Genomic DNA, 17,213 nt, shown 5'->3' on the forward strand with positions numbered 1-17,213 from the left:
CTTCAGACCCTCCCCCGTCACGTCGCCCTACAGCACGATGTTGGATACATCGCAACGTCCCTCGCCTTCGAGTAATACTACTCTGTGATGCAGGTGCTACAAGCTGGAGTCTGGAAGCGTCTGATGACCTTCGCAGCCCGCTTCCTGCAGGGCGTGACCCACAGGAGTCTCGATACGTTTTCTATCGCTCTGTGGTGGCTACACAACAGCTGGTCTAACCTCAGGCTCCTTTTTGGACAGGTAGCAGAAGGTTGAGGGCATTGTTATCAGGTTTTAGTCTGCATGAACGAAAGAAGTATGTCTGGCCCTTACTTCTTTCTTCATCATCCCCTCTACGGGGAAGCAGCATCCTGGTCTCTGCATAGCTGACCTCGAACCTCTGCAGGTAAACCATGCTTCCTTGTGTTCCGAGTATTGAGTCAATACTGTCGCGTCCCCCATACCCTGACGAGGTGGTATTGGGAACGTCTTAACCCAGAGTTCCTTCTGGAACTCCAGGTCAACTGCCTAAGACGGGTCACACTTCTTCCTTCACACACAAGCTTACGTAGGCCACATGGTTCCGTGCGGTGCAAGGAACTTGTGAGGTGCAGGGACTCCTTTTCTCGAGTGCGACTCACTCGGATTCTGAGTCCCCGGGTAAAGCCAAAGCCAGTATGGCTGGGGACTTTCCACCCTTCCTAAGGGATAAGTCACCCTTTGTAAATAGCGTGGTTTGTATTTCGGTTACGGAACAAATGACAAATTCGAAGATAATTTGTATTTTTCCTAACCATACAAACCTTAGCTATTTACACATATTTGCCCGCCAGCCCTGTCCCCCAAGACAAGTCCTACCTCTAAGTGAAAGTGAGTATTCACCTGTGTGTGAGGGGGAGGAGGGGTAGCTAGCTACCACTCCCCTACCCCCCCCGCTAACTAGCGCGGGGGTAATACACCCTCGTTAAATTCTAATGGCTCGCCATTTCAGCTACGCTAAAAGTAATAACCCTTTGTAAATAGCTAAGGTTTGTATGGTTAGGAAAAATACAAATTATCTTCGAATTTGTCATTTTTTATTGGTTCCTATGTGAATAAAAATTGCCATACTTTAATTGGGGGTATGCTTTCAGCATAGCTGGAAGTTGGTTGTTAAGATTTATAAAGAGGCTAGAAAGTCACTGGATTCTTTAACTGGCCAGATAATACTATTTTGGATCCCTCTCTCTAGTTACGGCTCATTTTTCTTTGCCTACACATCAGCAGTTGTGATGGGTAACCAGCACACTGAGTAGCTACTTTCTGTTAGCTGTGAGAAAGTACAGATATTCTCCCAGCACCGTCAACTGGTAATTTCAATCTTTTTCTTTATACTTTTAGAAAATTCTTGACAGTTCTTTTTGTGTGAGGCATATTAACGAAGAAGAGAGGTTTTGCCGTTTTTCCGATAATTTTAGTTGACTGGCAGTTGTTTGTTAAACCTGGCGATATGCACTTTCTTATTCCAGTTGCTCTTTATTCCCTTGCGAGGGGAAAGAAGTGTCTGCTGCTAAGAGTAGAAAGGTAGGGGCACCTCCCTTCTTGTCAGCATCTTCCCGTGTCTGAGAAGTGCTAAAGACGTATCTCGTGGTGTTCTCTTTTTATAAAGTGCCTTGGATTATTTTCCTCAGATTGTCGTCGCCATCTGCTGGAACCCACACAACTTTATCTCTTCACTCGCTGCTGGATGGAATGAAATGGCCTCACCATTTTTTTCCCCTTTTAGGACAAAATCGTAGTGACTGATTGATTGAAGTTTTTGAACAGTATGTGTGACTCTTACCATTTTCTCCCCATGGGAGAGACATTGCCTGACTCCCTTCACTGAAGACAAAGATAAGACGACCAGGACAGGTGACAAGACAACATATAGGAAACCCGAGTGTTCTTCGTCTTGTCTCACACTGCCAATCTGGATGGAAGGGTTCTGCTCTTGCTACCTTTCATGGACTAAGTTCTTAAAACTGATTGATTTGAGTAGCGATCGTGTGACTCCTACCATTTATTTTCCCCTGAAAGAGACAAGGTTACTTGTGCGCTCTCTCCTGCGAGCACATGCTCTTGGGGAAGTGAGTGTGCCAACTATCATGCTACTATTAGCACCTTTAACTCTCCCTGTGCTCCCTAGTTTGGTCACAATATGTCATGAGTTCTCTCCTGTGCGTGCTCTCGCTCCAGGGAGGAGGAGGATAGAAGACAGCCCCCTTCTGTGCCTTCACATGTTTGCCCACCCTAGAGCTCTCACCTCTGTGCCCATCTTTTTCTAAAAGTGCACATTAGCCTTTTAGTAATGCGAGGCTAGAGTTCTACGTTCAACAGAAAGTTTCACAATGTGAAAGATATGCGCCGAGAACGTACCTTCCCTCTTAGTACGTATTGGTATGCAGTACAGGTTCCCACACACTGGCTACCCTTGCTTGTTTATCAAAAGAATGAGCGCATACTCTTCCAATAGGACTTTTTACTGAGAGTCGTTCCTTTTGGAACAAACATAGTTAGATGCTGTTTTAAAACGGTAGTCAGTCTCATACTAAATACTGTACATTGCCCTCATGAAACGGTCTGATCAACATAATAAGAGAGGCATTATGTACCAAGAGAAACAGTACTTGCCATGATTATCGGTGCACATCGAACTGACACCAATCCACGTCAGTTGGACGTCTAGTACAATCTTACATCGTTGAGAGGTTATATTTCGGAAATGCTTACTTCCCTAAGAATATGTTTTGGTATGAATTTGAGGTGTTCATTGTGCATGCTTGACGCTACGTAGGGAAGGTTGGTGTGTAGGTGAACACCTTTTTCGTTCCTATATTGAAATGGAGGATTGTTCCTTACCCTGTGCCTTCTGTTGTGCTTTACATTGTTATTTAGTCACCTTTGGGTCACAGAACTGCTAGCATCTGCGTCAGTCCTGCTCTTTTATTACACAATATGGGGGAAGAGACTCCTGTGACTTTTCATTTCTTACCTTCATGAGTGCCAATGTTTTATTCCAAGGTTGGCGTATCCCACAGGAAATCTTCAAACTTGCAGCAAATGTATTTATGTTGACCAGGCTGACGTAAGTCACTCTTTATAGTTTATATATGAAAAATCTCTTATGATGTTGTTACTATTCTTAAAATATTTTGTTTTAATTGTTCATTACTTCTCTTTTACTTTACTTCTTTATTTCCTTTTCTTACTGGGCTATTTTTTTCCCTGTTGGAGTCCTTGGGCTCATAGCATCCTGCTTTTCCAAGTAGGGTTGCAGCTTAACTAGTAATAGAAATAATAATACTGCGATTAGAAACTCGATGATAGTTACTCCAATCAGGAACCATACAATCATTACCTTGATTGGGAACTCTACTATGATTTACCTGCTATCGGGAACCTTACGTTTATTTACTGTAATTGTGAAGATTACTTCCAGTTCCCGTAATTGGGAAACATTGGATCGGTAACCACATGATTTGCAATAACGATGGGAACTTGTGCTTGTACCTCAAGTGATCATCACCAGGGAACCAGTTCACCTTTTCCTGTTACCCGTTGCTTCCCAGTGCTCCCAAAACACTGATCAATCAGGCATTCCCTCTAGACTTTGACCGGTGCCTCTGCATGGTATTGCTGGGGTTGGGGAGGAGCACTGTACTAAATCATAACCACTGGAAGGATTTTCGGTATAAGGTTTAAGAGCTCGTGTTCCCAATATTACCAGTAAGCTCTCAATCTTGTATGGGACTGAACACGACCACTGCTGGTCAGGACTAATGTAGCCGCTCTTGTCCTTCTACTACCTTGTGACATTCCCAAGACACTTTGCGAACACCATCGCATGAGATATCGATACTTGCAGATAATGTTCTTGACATCAAGATTTTCAATCCCAGTAGTGCTTGAAGAGTTAGTACAGCCTAGTAGTCAGGTCTCCCCGATATGATGGCAACTGGGAACAGGGAGAAAGTTGCATTTCCTTCCTATCTCAAGGGCATTTTGCTCTCTCCTTTGTAAGAAGTGTTTCGGACTGCTGCCTGCCTCATGAAGATGAAAAGGGAACATTAATCCTGTGCCCAATCAGTGGCCTCCCATTGATACAAGTGTGATAAGGGCACCAACAGTTCTTGTTGGGGACAGTTACCATTTTAGAGCACAAAACAACCCCACACCTTCCTTCCATGGTTGGATCTCTTGAGTCTTATTAGAAGGACGAGACAAAACTTTAGAGACTTAAAGACTTGCGTGTGTGCCACAAAGCACGCACACTCCAATGTAGAAGAGTTCTTGGTTGAGGTTAACCCTCATCCTTGTGTGCATACACCACAAAAATGCATCTAATTTTTGGATAAGGGACACAACATCTTTATGATCGAGTGCATGCATACTCCCCAGAGCTCACTTATGCTTCTGAAGATAAGCAATCTCTTGAAGTGGACCCTCGTCCTAGCATGTACTCCCCATAGTGTACCTAGACCTCTGGAAGCAAGCTAGCACTACAGGTGGACCCTCATCCTCGCACGCCGGCTCCCCAGATCGCACTTGCGTCAATGAATAAAGCTAGCTCGTTAGGTTGATGTTCGGCTCTTCTAAGGAAGAGCTTTCATATGAGGTTCATACTTAATTTCATCGGCTCACCTTAGATCACGCCCAGGCTTCTGTATGAGAGCTGGATTATATGGTTTCTCATTTCTGCACAGGCAGCTGGGAACACCTACACTTGTTGGGATAGAAACTGTCTTTCTCGTCTGGGGTGGATCCTCATTCTTAATTCGCAGGTGCTGCAAAGCATTAGCATTCTTCAGAAGATGCACATGCCACAAAAGTGCTTTTCATCCTTCGGAAAATGAACTTGACTGCATATAAAGTTGAAACTCTTGCTCTTGCACACACTCTCCTGTGTGCTTGTAGGGTGCAATCACCTTACTGTACGTGCACATGCTTATGAACAAGCGTGCTCATCTTTAAATTATTTGGAATTTTCCTAACTATACAAAATTTAGTCCTTTAAGTTATACTTCCCACCTCAACTGCCCCTATTAAAGGACTCAGGGTTGTATACTTAGAAAAGATATAAATTCCTTACAAAATTTGGAACATTTCCAGGTACCCATCCATTGGGACTCAAAATTACCCGCTCTTCATTTGCAACAGGACAATCTTTTCAAATAGAAACTGTATACAGCCCCCAAGTTTTTATTCATATATTCACCAGTGTCTTCTTAGCCTACTTGGTTGGGATCAGTCTTCTTTATTATCCAGATGATTGGTTGATCCTATCATTGCTCCAAAATTGTGATTGGTTTTCAATTTTTTCTAAATTTGGTAAAGGTCAGGTCTCCTTCCCAAGCAGCAGACGGCGGCATCGTTCTTGTTCAGCACTGTAGTAGAGAGAGTTTTTCTGCAAATTCTCATATCAACAATTTCAGTGGCAGTGGTAGATCTTTCTGGGTCATTTGTCATTTTTGGAGAAGCTTTATCTTGATGATTGGATACAGTACCTCTGTCTGGCTTCAGTGGTACATGAAGATATGCCAATCATCCTTTTGAGTGTCCCACACTTCTGGTACTGCACTGGCAAGATGTTTGCTCTTAGACAAGAGAATTGGGGAAAAGGCTCCTTGGTATTGCATGGATCCCTCATCCTTAGGGTATCTGTTCATCCTTTTACTTGAATTTCCTACTGTAACCACATCTCTCAGTCCTAGGCCTAAGGACAAAAGTGGCTGTTCTGTGACATGTGGCTAGGTGGGGCTTCCCCCTCATGCCACCTGTTACTAAACCAATTACTGTACCTCGATAAGGATTCAATGGCCATTCCAGTGCTGCGGAAGACATACCCCTGTTCTAAAGAACTCAGGCTTGTATACAATAATTAGGAAAAATGCAAATTTGAATTTTTTTATGGTTTTTAATCGTGACTCCAGTGGAATGTGAACGTCCCCATTGATTAACCTGCGGTCAATTTCCCCTTGTTTTTAGTAATCTATTGCATTGTTGAAGATTAATAGCTAGAAGCCTACCTCCTGGTTGTCTGTAACTCAGAAAGAGAAGTATCATTAGTTGAAAACTAATAATATTGCAGGTGTATTAATTTAGAATGAGACTTTCTTTGCTGTAGTGATGCGTTGAGTGTGTGATATCGTCATCATGAAATGCCCCTCTCGATCTTTTAAAGAGGTACGGTATGCATTACAATTGTGTCAGGATAATAAGGGCCGGATTTGTGGTTCCTTATCAGGCATCCTCAACGATGTCATACTTTGAATACAGGATTGAGGAATGAGCTGGGGCTTTTGATTGTCCTGCAGGAGCCAGACAATCACCCAGGAACTTTACAGAATCTAAGGCTATTGTTCCTGGGTTTGTGACCCTTCTGTTGTATTTGAGTGCATCCCTAAAAATCTCTGTTCCTCATTATGCAAGTTTCTGACTCTCTGGCTCCTGAGATTAACAACTATTAACATTTTTGTAGGAAGAGCCACCTATTCGTTTTGAACTAGAAACAATGGGTTCTTGGTTTTGCAATCACTCTTCAGTTGGAGACTGCTAGGAATTAAGAGACAGTAGTTAAGACTTGCAAGAAAGTTTTTTTTTTTTTTTTTTTTTTGTGTGTGTGTGTGTGTGTGTGCACAAGGCCCCTTGTTTCATATACAACTGATATTCATCCTGATAATATTATAAGGACAATCAACAAGGTTTCAAACATAGTGACTGCACTCTTTGTATCGGTTGGAAAATCTGGATTCTCGGTGCTTAGAAACCAGCAACTTCTCTTGAAATGTGATGTAGGCGAGTAACTTTGATTATTGCCAAACTTTAGGATACAGTTAGGTATATGAGCTATTTTTCATTGGTCATTCATTATTGTTCCAATTACTGAAATGATTTTATATTTTATGAGGAATTATGCTGTTTATTATATTGAATAATTATAAATTTGGACTTGTAATTATTTTTTTAACTTGCCAGACATTGAAAAATTTAATTAATGAGAAGGTCTCTTCAGAATCTATGCATTTCAATAGCAATAAAACTTGGTATAAAATACCGTATTGTTTTGTATCCTATGAAACTGTAATTTAGGGTTTACATTTGCTGTTGTCAGTAGTGTGAGTAGAGGAAGTAGTGACAGACAAGATTTCTAATGATTATTTTCATCTTCATATTTGTTCTGGTTTTTATGTGTTGAATAATCATTTGAAATTACGAACAGGTATCTGGAGTATGAAGAGAAGAGGAAGGTGCAAGAAAGCAAAAGCAAAGAAGAAAAAAGAATGAAAAAAAATGAGCAGCAAAGAAAAAGAAGATCATTAGTTACTGAGAAGCCTGCAAAACCTAAGCCACCTGTAAAAACAGTACCTGAAGATGTTTATCTAGCCAGATTGAAACAAGTAGAGGTTCAGAAAAATAATGATCTGCACAAAAGTACTCACTGTGTCATTTGTGATTGTACATTTGAGGTTGCAAATCGCGGCTTTTATCGACACACCCTCAAGAAGATGGTCAATGATGATATGGATGTGGCAAGTGTTATGGAGGTAAGTTCGAAATTTTGTTTTACCATATCCATTACTATTCTGTATTCAATAAAATCCTAGACTTCAATCAGTGTTAAAGAGAAAAGAAAGGAAATGTAATCATATAACAATTACAGTTCACGAAGTTACTATTTCTGTCTCGTGTCTGTATTGCTGTTCAGTGTTCTCTGAAATTGCATGACTATATGACTAATGTGCTAGGATTGCCTAATTCATGTAAATAATTTCAATCATATTTAGTAATCTGTACTTTTATTTGATTCATTTTCTATCGGCTCCCTAAAAGATTTTTTCCTATGCAAATGCAAACCATCAACCTTTTATAGGAGTTTGAGTTCATCGAAGCATGAACACTAAAATTTGACAAGGTAGTTTTGTGGCTGCCTCTGCGGTGATTGAGTTTGCCAAGAAGAAGGCTGTGATGGATTCTTCAGTATCAGTACTTGTGAAGCTTCTTCTTTACTTATAGTGCTGCTCTGCCGGCTGTGTCTCCTAGGATTTGTCTAGAGCTGCGTCCACTGAAGGAATTCGATAGGGGGAAGAGAGACCCCAGCTCGGTTTCTTCACGATCAATAATGACGACCTGTACCAGAGGAAGTTGTGGTCTTTCTTGATCACCGTGGATGCTTCATCAATGGAAAAGCTGTTGAAGGTGTAGGCCAGTACAAGGACTACTGAGGCTTACACCTATCTTCCCCGTTTCCTGTCACACCTATGGAGCTGCTGGCCATTTTGGCACCTGTTGAAGAGCTCCCTGTGGTATCCTCCTTTGCTGGATCAGCAATGTGGGTCTCCAGGACCTTGATCCCTTGATCCAGAAGATGGCTGGCAAAAAGAAGCTAATGCACTCCTTCCTCTTCTAGTTCTTACATCCATTTCCGCACTCCTTCCTCTTCTAGTTCTTACATCCATTTCCTCTTCCTCGTCTCCAACTGATCAATCAGATGTTGCTATTTCTGCCCAGAAAAAAAAAAAGAAATTGTTTAAGAAGTCCTGGAAGACCGATCTACAGGAGTGTCTTGAGATTCTGACTGATTTCTTCTTGCTTACGTGTGAGAGATGGTGTGGTGCAGAGAGCCATTAAGATTTAGGTGTCCTGTTACACATGCCGCTGGTGTACACTCCTAACTTCCTTCGGATCAGTCAATTCATCTCATTGGGATCAGGAATACGTTCCGCAGTCTCGATTGTTTTCTGTGAGACTTCAGATTTTGAGCAATCCTATACAGACTGGTTACCCGTGATCAGTCTTAGCATGATTGGTCACCACATGATCGTTCTCATTAACCTCCGGTTACCACCTGACCTTAGATCTTTTTCCTCCCCTCACTTGTTCTCCAGAGTTGCCGACTGTATCGCTTAGTGACCTTTTGGAAATGCAAGCAGCATTCTAGCACTTCAAGGTTTCCTCTACAGTAGTTTGATAGGGCACTCAGCAGCATTGATGAGCGATAACACCTTGGTCATAGAAAATTTAACAAGCAAGGAGGGACTGTCTTGTACAGTGTTTGCAAATTGACAAACCAGGTGCACATCTTCATAGTTGGTATCATTGTAGTCCTATCAGTGTGGTTCATTCCAGTAAGAGGAATGTTCTCGCAAACATGGTCAGTTGCTAGTATCAGGTTATAAATTCAGAGTGGTCCATACATCCGTGCTTGGTTGAAGGCATCTTGTTTTCTGGGTATCACTAGTGATGACCCTATTCTCCACATGGCTGAACCATATCAGACCCTTGGGGGGGGCATTTAAGAATGCCTATGACACCCGTGACAATCCTGGATGCATATGCCTTTTGGCACTCTCATGACTACCTGGACACATTTGTCTTTCTTCCCTTCTGCCTAATTCATCAATAAAACAACTGATTGTTGATAACATCAGGCCACATGATGCCCCTGCTGGCTCCCAGGTGGCCACACCCCAAATGGTATTCAGATCTGCTGATTCTTGTTGTTGAGGTGCTGAGAGAGCTGCCCAGGTGGCTCTCTCCTTTCAGTCCTACCCTACCCTTCGAGGTAACATCACTCAGTAGAATCTTTTGCACTTCACATATGGAGACTATCCATAATCTTCGCACGAAAGGCTTTTTACGAAGCACTGCACAGATGTGTGGATGCAAAGGTCCTCGCTAGCTGTGCTTTTCTTAATGGCAGAGGGAAGGGACAGTGACAATGCCCTAGTTACTGACCATATATACATGTTATCACTGCCTAAGCCCCTCTTCCCCCAAGCTAGGGCCAATAGGTAGACCTATAGGCTACCCCAAACCTCCCAATCCTTAGCTCACAAGGATGGTTAGGTTGCAGACACTAAATAAGCTATCAAGTTTGAGCAGAACTTGAACCCCAGACCAGCTATTGCCTGACGGACAGTTCCAATAGGCCACAACAGCCAGAGGAAGTGACCCATCTTCTGCAATTGGTACAGTAGATGGGATATTTCTCCTGTCGGATCCTCTCTGCTGTATATAACTGATTTTCTCTTCTTCCTTTGACAAGTGAAGCTCCTAATTTTCTGCGTTGAAAGGCTATCACATTCAGACTGAAGGCATTAGACTTTCTCTGTGGGAAGCTTTTAGCAGTCTTGTCCATCCTGGGTCCACAGGCTCCTAAACTTGGATGATGTCTGTGTTCTCAAATATCATATGTGCCTTTGAGATGGGCATCAGATAGAGATCTGACACTCAAGGGCCAAGGCTGCCTTTCTACTAGTCTTGGCGTAGGCAACGCGAGTTTCATTGCCTCGTGTATGTCAGAGACCATTCTGAAGGATGGAAGGAGGTCTCCTTTACTTTTGTTCCTGAGTTCATGGCCTAGACCCAGATATCAGGTTCATGTTATCCATTTCTTCTCTTCAGGAGGGCATCTAGAGTTAATTAGAGTGACATATTTTTCTTTACTGTAAAGGTTCTATAGCTGTACCATAAGAGAACTCTGCACTTTACGACCAAGAGAAAGGTATCCAAGACCACTTTCGTTCTGGTTTTATGAGCCTATCCGGATAACTAACCTTCAGACATCATGGGCAAGGACTTGAAAGTTCATGGGTATTGGCTCCATTCTAGCTAACAAGAACTCGTCAGTGATACAAGTCTGAGGATGCCAGTCAACCTGCACCTTCCACTACTCAAGGGAGAAGACCCACAAGTCCTTGGGTACCTACTTTGTTCCTGTAGTGGCTGCTCAGCAAGTTGTGTAGCCAGCTAAGCTCCCTCAAGAGACAAAAAGCATATCATCTAAGATGGCAGTTTCTGTATAACCATAGAATGAAAAATTGGGGGATTATACTTCCATCCTTCTTTCTCCCCCCCCCCCCCCCTCTCTTTGCAGAACAGCAGTTGTACCTGAAATTTCAGGTGATCTACATAACCAAGCAACCTTTCTTTTTAGTCTAGATTTGTTAAGAAGTATCTTCTCCATCCTCCCATATGAGGGAGAAAATGTATAGAATGTATTCAAACCCAATTTTTAGTTGTGTAAAACATATGGACAACATACCCCATGCAACGATATAGGTAATCCTGTGACTGATTACCATATACGTTACTAACCTAACGGCTTTGTGTCAGCTCCATGCTCAGACTGTCAAATTGTTGGTATGGGTTATCAATTTTCTTGTTATACAAAATCAAATGAATTTTAGGATATACTGTAGTACTGTATTATTAGTCATTAATAAAACATCACTAGACAGAGAGAGTGATGGGGAATGCATAACAAATAAATAAAGATGATTCAAAATAACTGTGCTTATAATTTTTACAAATTGCTAAAGTGTAATAATCTTCATTTTGTAGTTTCTTACACTTGCAGTATTATTACAGAGAAGATTGTCATAATTTCCTTTGTTGATATCACCCTTTAAAACATTAAATAAAAAACTTCTATATTAAATAAGGGGTATTTCAAAATAATCTAACATCAATGTGCATATATAAATCAATGAAATAATATAATCTTAATTTACATTTACAATTGAAAGTCTAAATACGTATTCTTGTGTCATCACATGCGCTATCATTCTTATCGGGTGATCGTCATACTTTGTTATTAGATCTTTCGGCTATGTTCTCATTATTATTACTAGCTAGGCTGCAACCCTAGTTAGAACAGCAGATGCTATGATCCCAGTGAGGAAAGGAAATAATGAAATAAATCAACTATGTGAAGTAATGCATAAAGAATATAAAGTAGAGTACTGTATCTCGAGATTAGTAACAATTTAACCCTTTTACCCCCAAAAGGACGTACTGGTACGTTTCACAAAAGCCATCCCTTTACCCCCATGGACGTACCGGTACGCCGTTGCAAAAAATGCTATAAAAATTTTTTTTTTTCAGATTTTTGATAATTTTTTGAAAAAAAATCAGGCATTTTCCAAGAGAATGAGACCAACCTGACCTCTCTATGACAAAAATTAATCCTGTTAGAGCAATTTAAATAAAATATACTGCAAAATGTGCTGGGAAAAAAATAACCCCCTGGGGGGTTAAGGGTTGGAAATTTCCAAATAGCCTGGGGGTAAAAGGGTTAAAATAGATCTATCACACAAAATCTCTGAAGAGACTTAATGTCCGCCTTTTCCCTATGAATACATTTGCGACAAGTTTGAACTTCTGAAGTGCCACCGTTTCAACTGACTGATTAGGAAGTAATAAGCAATAGTATAAGGTCATGAATAGTCTATAATCCAGATTGTACAGTACTAAAATGAATCTCATTAACTTAACAGATTATTTAAAGATACTTAACCCTTTTACCCCCAAAGGACGTACTGGTACGTTTCACAAAAGCCATCCCTTTACCCCCATAGACGTACCGGTACGTCCTCGCAAAAAAATGCTATAAAAATTATTTTTTCCATATTTTTGATAATTTTTTTGAGAAAATTCATGCATTTTCCAAGAGAATGAGACCAACCTGACCTCTCTATGACAAAAATTAAGGCTGTTAGAGCAATTTAAAAAAAATATACTGCAAAATGTGCTGGGAAAAAAATAACCCCCGGGGGGTTAAGGGTTGGAAATTTCCAAATAGCCTGGGGGCTAAAGGGTTATCTTAACAAATTATTTAAAGATACTTAACATTACCGTGAATTTCTAGAGAAGTAGTGTATCCAGTTTATTGACCAGATTTGGTAAAAAATTAATTTTATCGTGTTATTCATTTGTAAAGATAGGTGGAATACAAATTATGACAACTAATATTTTCTACTTTTTTTTTTCTACAGTTTCTTGGCTTGGCTCGTCGGATAGCACCAGAAGTAAAGGCAAAACGGTTTATTTGCAATAATTGCTTTTATACTATACGCAGGAATTACAAGAACAAGGTTGCGAAGGGTACTTCAGTAGAATCTGCAGCAGATGGGAAGATGTCTAAAAAAATGAAGCCAATTCATAGAGCAACTCCTGAGGAACATGCTGCAGAAATTGTAAGTTAACTTTACATTTAACATCTATAAAGAAATATTGAATGTTCTCACACATTAGACAAGCTGTAGTAAATTTTATGTTTTCAGTGTCCATTAAACAAAATTTCTAATTAGTGAAACTGAATTCTTTCTATCTTCAAAACTTATCAGTACTTCTTTTTTCACTGCAGGCTTGGGCAATATGGTTAACAATTTAGATAAGGGAAAGCACACCACCTCAAAAACTCTGTATTCCAGTTTATCAAAAAGCCTTTTAAATGTCCAGAATTTATTCTAAAAAAATATTCAATTTTTTTTTTTCATTCTAAAAATTATGTGAAGATTGCAAAGGTAAAAATATATTGAATCACTTAAGGTAGGCCTGAAGGCAAATGGGATTATTGATAAAATATAACTAATCTTGCTGCAGAATACAGACTAAAGCCCTGTCCACACGATCGAGCATGTCCGACGGGCAAACAGTGATACCAGGCCACAATAGTTTGTGAAAATGAGAGTTGATGACATCAGAAGCGGGAAAACTAAAGGCAGGGATCTGGCAACACTGTATGATGCCAGATCCCTGACGTCATTAACCTTCATTCTTACTAACTATTGTGGTCTGGCATCACTGTTTGCCCGTCGGGCATGCTCGAACGTGTGGACATAGCTTAACATGTCATGTGAGGGTAGAGACTAACAAGTAGATGGCCATTGCAATGTCAGGGTAAAGGTCTTTCAAATGCTTAACAATGGGGTCATCAGCAGATTCAGGAAATTCAAGAACTTTTAAATTACATCAACCCTTTGCCGTATGTATTTGTACTGTACTTGTAAGTGACCAATCTAACAGGTACACACGTGGCCATGAAAGGCAAAAAAAAAATTAGGAAACAAATTCACCATCTAACTTTCAAAGAAACTCCTCTTCCATACACCTCCCCATCCTAATTTCTGGGTTATCCTCTTAAGTCTTATGCACAAAAGATTTATGAGATCATCAGAAATTTGTTCCATGTAATACAAACCTTCGACCTTTGATAAGATTAGGACTTCAGCCAAGGTGAAACAACCATTAAGCTTTTTAACAGGGTAAACATAATTGCTATACTGTATTAGCAAAAATCGAGCAACCCTCACTTTTACTTTGGCCACTGTGGTGAACTGACGTACCTTGCTGCATCCTGTTTCTTTTGAGCACAGTATTTACCTTGCTGTAGATTGCTGATTTTGTGTCCTTGAGCAGACATGCAACTTTGCTGGGATTAGCTGGGATGTTACAAGAGCAAGGCTGACATTGATCCTCTCTAAATGTGTAACTTCTGCGTGAGGCATGACTGTTTGGATTCATTCCCCTGTGATGAGTGTAAGGAGTGGTCTCCTGTACAGTGGGAAGAGTATTCTAGGAAACACTTTAGCTCCTTCCCAACATTGGTACGAAACCCTCTGTGTCACCTTCAATTTTTTCCAGGACTTGATCCCCTGGAGAAGTTCGTTAGGGAAAAGTAGCCCCCACCCTAATAGAGTCCTTTTGAGAGGGGAGTATTATAACTCCACCCTCACTGTGCCTGCTCTTGACAACCCTCCTCATACCCTACAAGGACCTCTCTCTTGTGCTTCAGACTATTTTCTCCTCTCTAAATGTTCATGATGATATTCACTTGTCTCAGTTTGGGCCTATTGAATGGGACTTGTCTTCTGCAGTATCTCAATGATTGGTTGATCCTGTCGTCCTCAAGGTGGCAGTTACTACAGTATCAAGAGCGATTTCTTGCCTTTTCCCTGCTCTGAGGATTGTAATATATCAGGAATAGTCAAGTCTTATGCCTGAGAGAAGGATGGAGCATCTGGAAAGGTTGATGAGCTCGGCAGCAACGAGATTCTTCCCATCAGATGATTAGATCAACTGACTCAGTGAAGTAGCCTAATCATTTCTTGTTCAATGACTTCCAGCTCATCAATGGCAACATCTTTTCGGCCATATTTTGTTGGAGAAATTTGTGCCCCTCCAGCAGACCTCCATCAGTAATCGCTGCAGTGTTTTCTGGTGAGTCACTGGTCAGCAGCTGTCATTTCCCCCACCTTAAGGTTGGTCCGGCGGATTAAACTAAGACTTTTTTTTTTTTGCCTTGGCTGAATGACAAAAGCTTCACCAGGGAACTCCCGCTCGACTTCCATCTCCGGAAATGCTGCTGTTTACAGATGCATCCAAATAGGGTGTACACCTAAGGAACAAGAACGCCTTAGAATCGTGGTCCCTGAACGGTGTAACGAGCTGAGAGAAGATTTTGACTCAAAGGCATGATGAAAGTAACTGAGTAACTTTATTACAGAACATCCGTTTATATATACATAAACTCCAGGCAAAAAGGGCATAAAAATCATAACAGGCAATTTCATGTTCAACCGACAACCGCACCGGTTAACAGTTAACGGTGAGAAAAACAGACATGTTATTTTAGGTCTCTAGCAGTGCGAGGGGAGAGCGAAGATACAAGCATAATATATAAAAAAAATGAAATGTCGTTACAATGTACGATCGTGTGACACATTGTGGGTACATGGCTCCCCCCCTAAAAATGACATACTGTACATGTTAAATAGGGCGTCCTGATCCAGAGAGGCGAACTGTAGGCGGGTCATCTGGCAGGAGATAAGCAGGTTTTAGATGATCAATGGAGACCCAGTCTTCTTTGCCACGAATGTTTTGTAGGAATGCTTTTGGACTGCGTCGGATCACAAGGAAAGGGTCCGTGTAAGTGGGTGTTAGCGGTGGCTTGCTATTGTTGTGAGTAGGAAGACGTGCGTTGCAGAGTGCAAGTCTGTCAGTATGTGATGCTTCGCTGGGGGCTTGTAAGTGTGGCGGCATGGAGTAGATTTTCCCACGACGTGACGTATGCGCTGGAGATCGTCTGAGGAAGTTGCAGAAGGAAAAAAATTCGGCAGGGACAACCAACAGGTCGCCATACACCATTTTAGCTGCCGAGACGTCGAGGGCGTTTTTAGGAGTGGTCCTTAGTCCCAGGAGGACCCAGGGAAGCTGAGTAAACCAGTTTGAATCCTTGCAGCGGGACATCAAAGCTGCTTTGAGGGTGCGATGAAAACGTTCAACCATTCCATTGGCAGCGGGGTTGTAGGCAGTTGTCTGATGTAGGGTGATGCCCAGGAGATTTGCTAATGATGTTCACAATTGAGAGGTGAAAGTGGTACTCCTGTCAGAAGTAATATGCTCAGGGATACCAAATCTTGCAATCCATCCTGAAAGTAAGGCAGATGTACATGAGGCAGATGTTGCAGTTTCATAGTAGTATCGTTCATTGTTTTAATGATTAAAAGTTAGCCTACATGCATTATATCCATTTATTGACATTCTACTCAGTATACACCCAAAGTAAACCTATACAGTACTTTGCTTAAGGGGGATGGTCCTGCGTTAATTTTCATGGTTATACTTTGGGATATCAAAAATCGTGAATCTTTGGAAGTGAACTGCACCACAACTCAAGTCTTGTGGGAAAGTATCATACTAAGTCTGCCATAGTTAGCCAAGTTATTGCGTTTTTTGTGCTAGACCGTAGTGGTTCTTAACCTGTGTTCGATCGAACCCCAGGGGTTCGGTGAGGCAGTCTCAGGGGTTCGGCGGAGGTAACACAATACAAATGATATGAGTGGCACTTGCCAAGGTTAAGCCTAGAATTTCTGAAATTGTCTCTGAAAGGCAACAGCAAAAGTCGCATTGATTTGCAATAAGTATTCATTATGTTTCTGTTTTTGTGTGAAGTTCATATTTTGTTGATATATTTAGGTGTAACTTTCTGTTTCTTTTCCTCTTTATTTCATTCACCTCTATATATATATATATATATATATATATATATATATATATATATATATATATATATATATATATATATATATATATATATATATATGTATGTATGTATGTATGTATGTATGTATGTATGTATACTCATCGAACCCTTCTTAGTTGGAGATATATATATATATATATATATATATATATATATATATATATATATATATATATATATATATATATATATATATATATATATATATCTCCAACTAAGAAGGGTTCGATGAGTATACATATGACAATTGCGGGGTTCAGTACCTCCAACAAGGTTAAGAACCATTGGCACTACGCAGGTCATCATAGTAACCAGACACCATGTTATCGAACTCATGGAAACTTATGATAAGTACGCTATTCTTATAAAATAGGGGAAAATGACA

The 17,213-nt window shown here is 40.7% G+C and overlaps 1 protein-coding gene across 3 annotated transcripts in view; it reads left to right on the forward strand.

The window, feature by feature from the left end:
* LOC137642741 (uncharacterized) overlaps positions 1 to 17,213 on the forward strand; it is an 81,777-nt gene that overhangs the window by 37,276 nt on the left and 27,288 nt on the right. For all 3 annotated transcript variants that reach the window (XM_068375577.1, XM_068375578.1, XM_068375580.1), the window contains exons 3-4: positions 7,220 to 7,544; positions 12,777 to 12,977. In XM_068375577.1, coding sequence (XP_068231678.1) covers positions 7,220 to 7,544; positions 12,777 to 12,977 — 526 coding nt within the window. The remainder of the gene's footprint in view (positions 1 to 7,219; positions 7,545 to 12,776; positions 12,978 to 17,213) is intronic.

This window comes from Palaemon carinicauda, chromosome 6 (assembly GCF_036898095.1).
Source record: "Palaemon carinicauda isolate YSFRI2023 chromosome 6, ASM3689809v2, whole genome shotgun sequence".
In the NCBI taxonomy this organism is placed as follows: domain Eukaryota; kingdom Metazoa; phylum Arthropoda; class Malacostraca; order Decapoda; family Palaemonidae; genus Palaemon; species Palaemon carinicauda.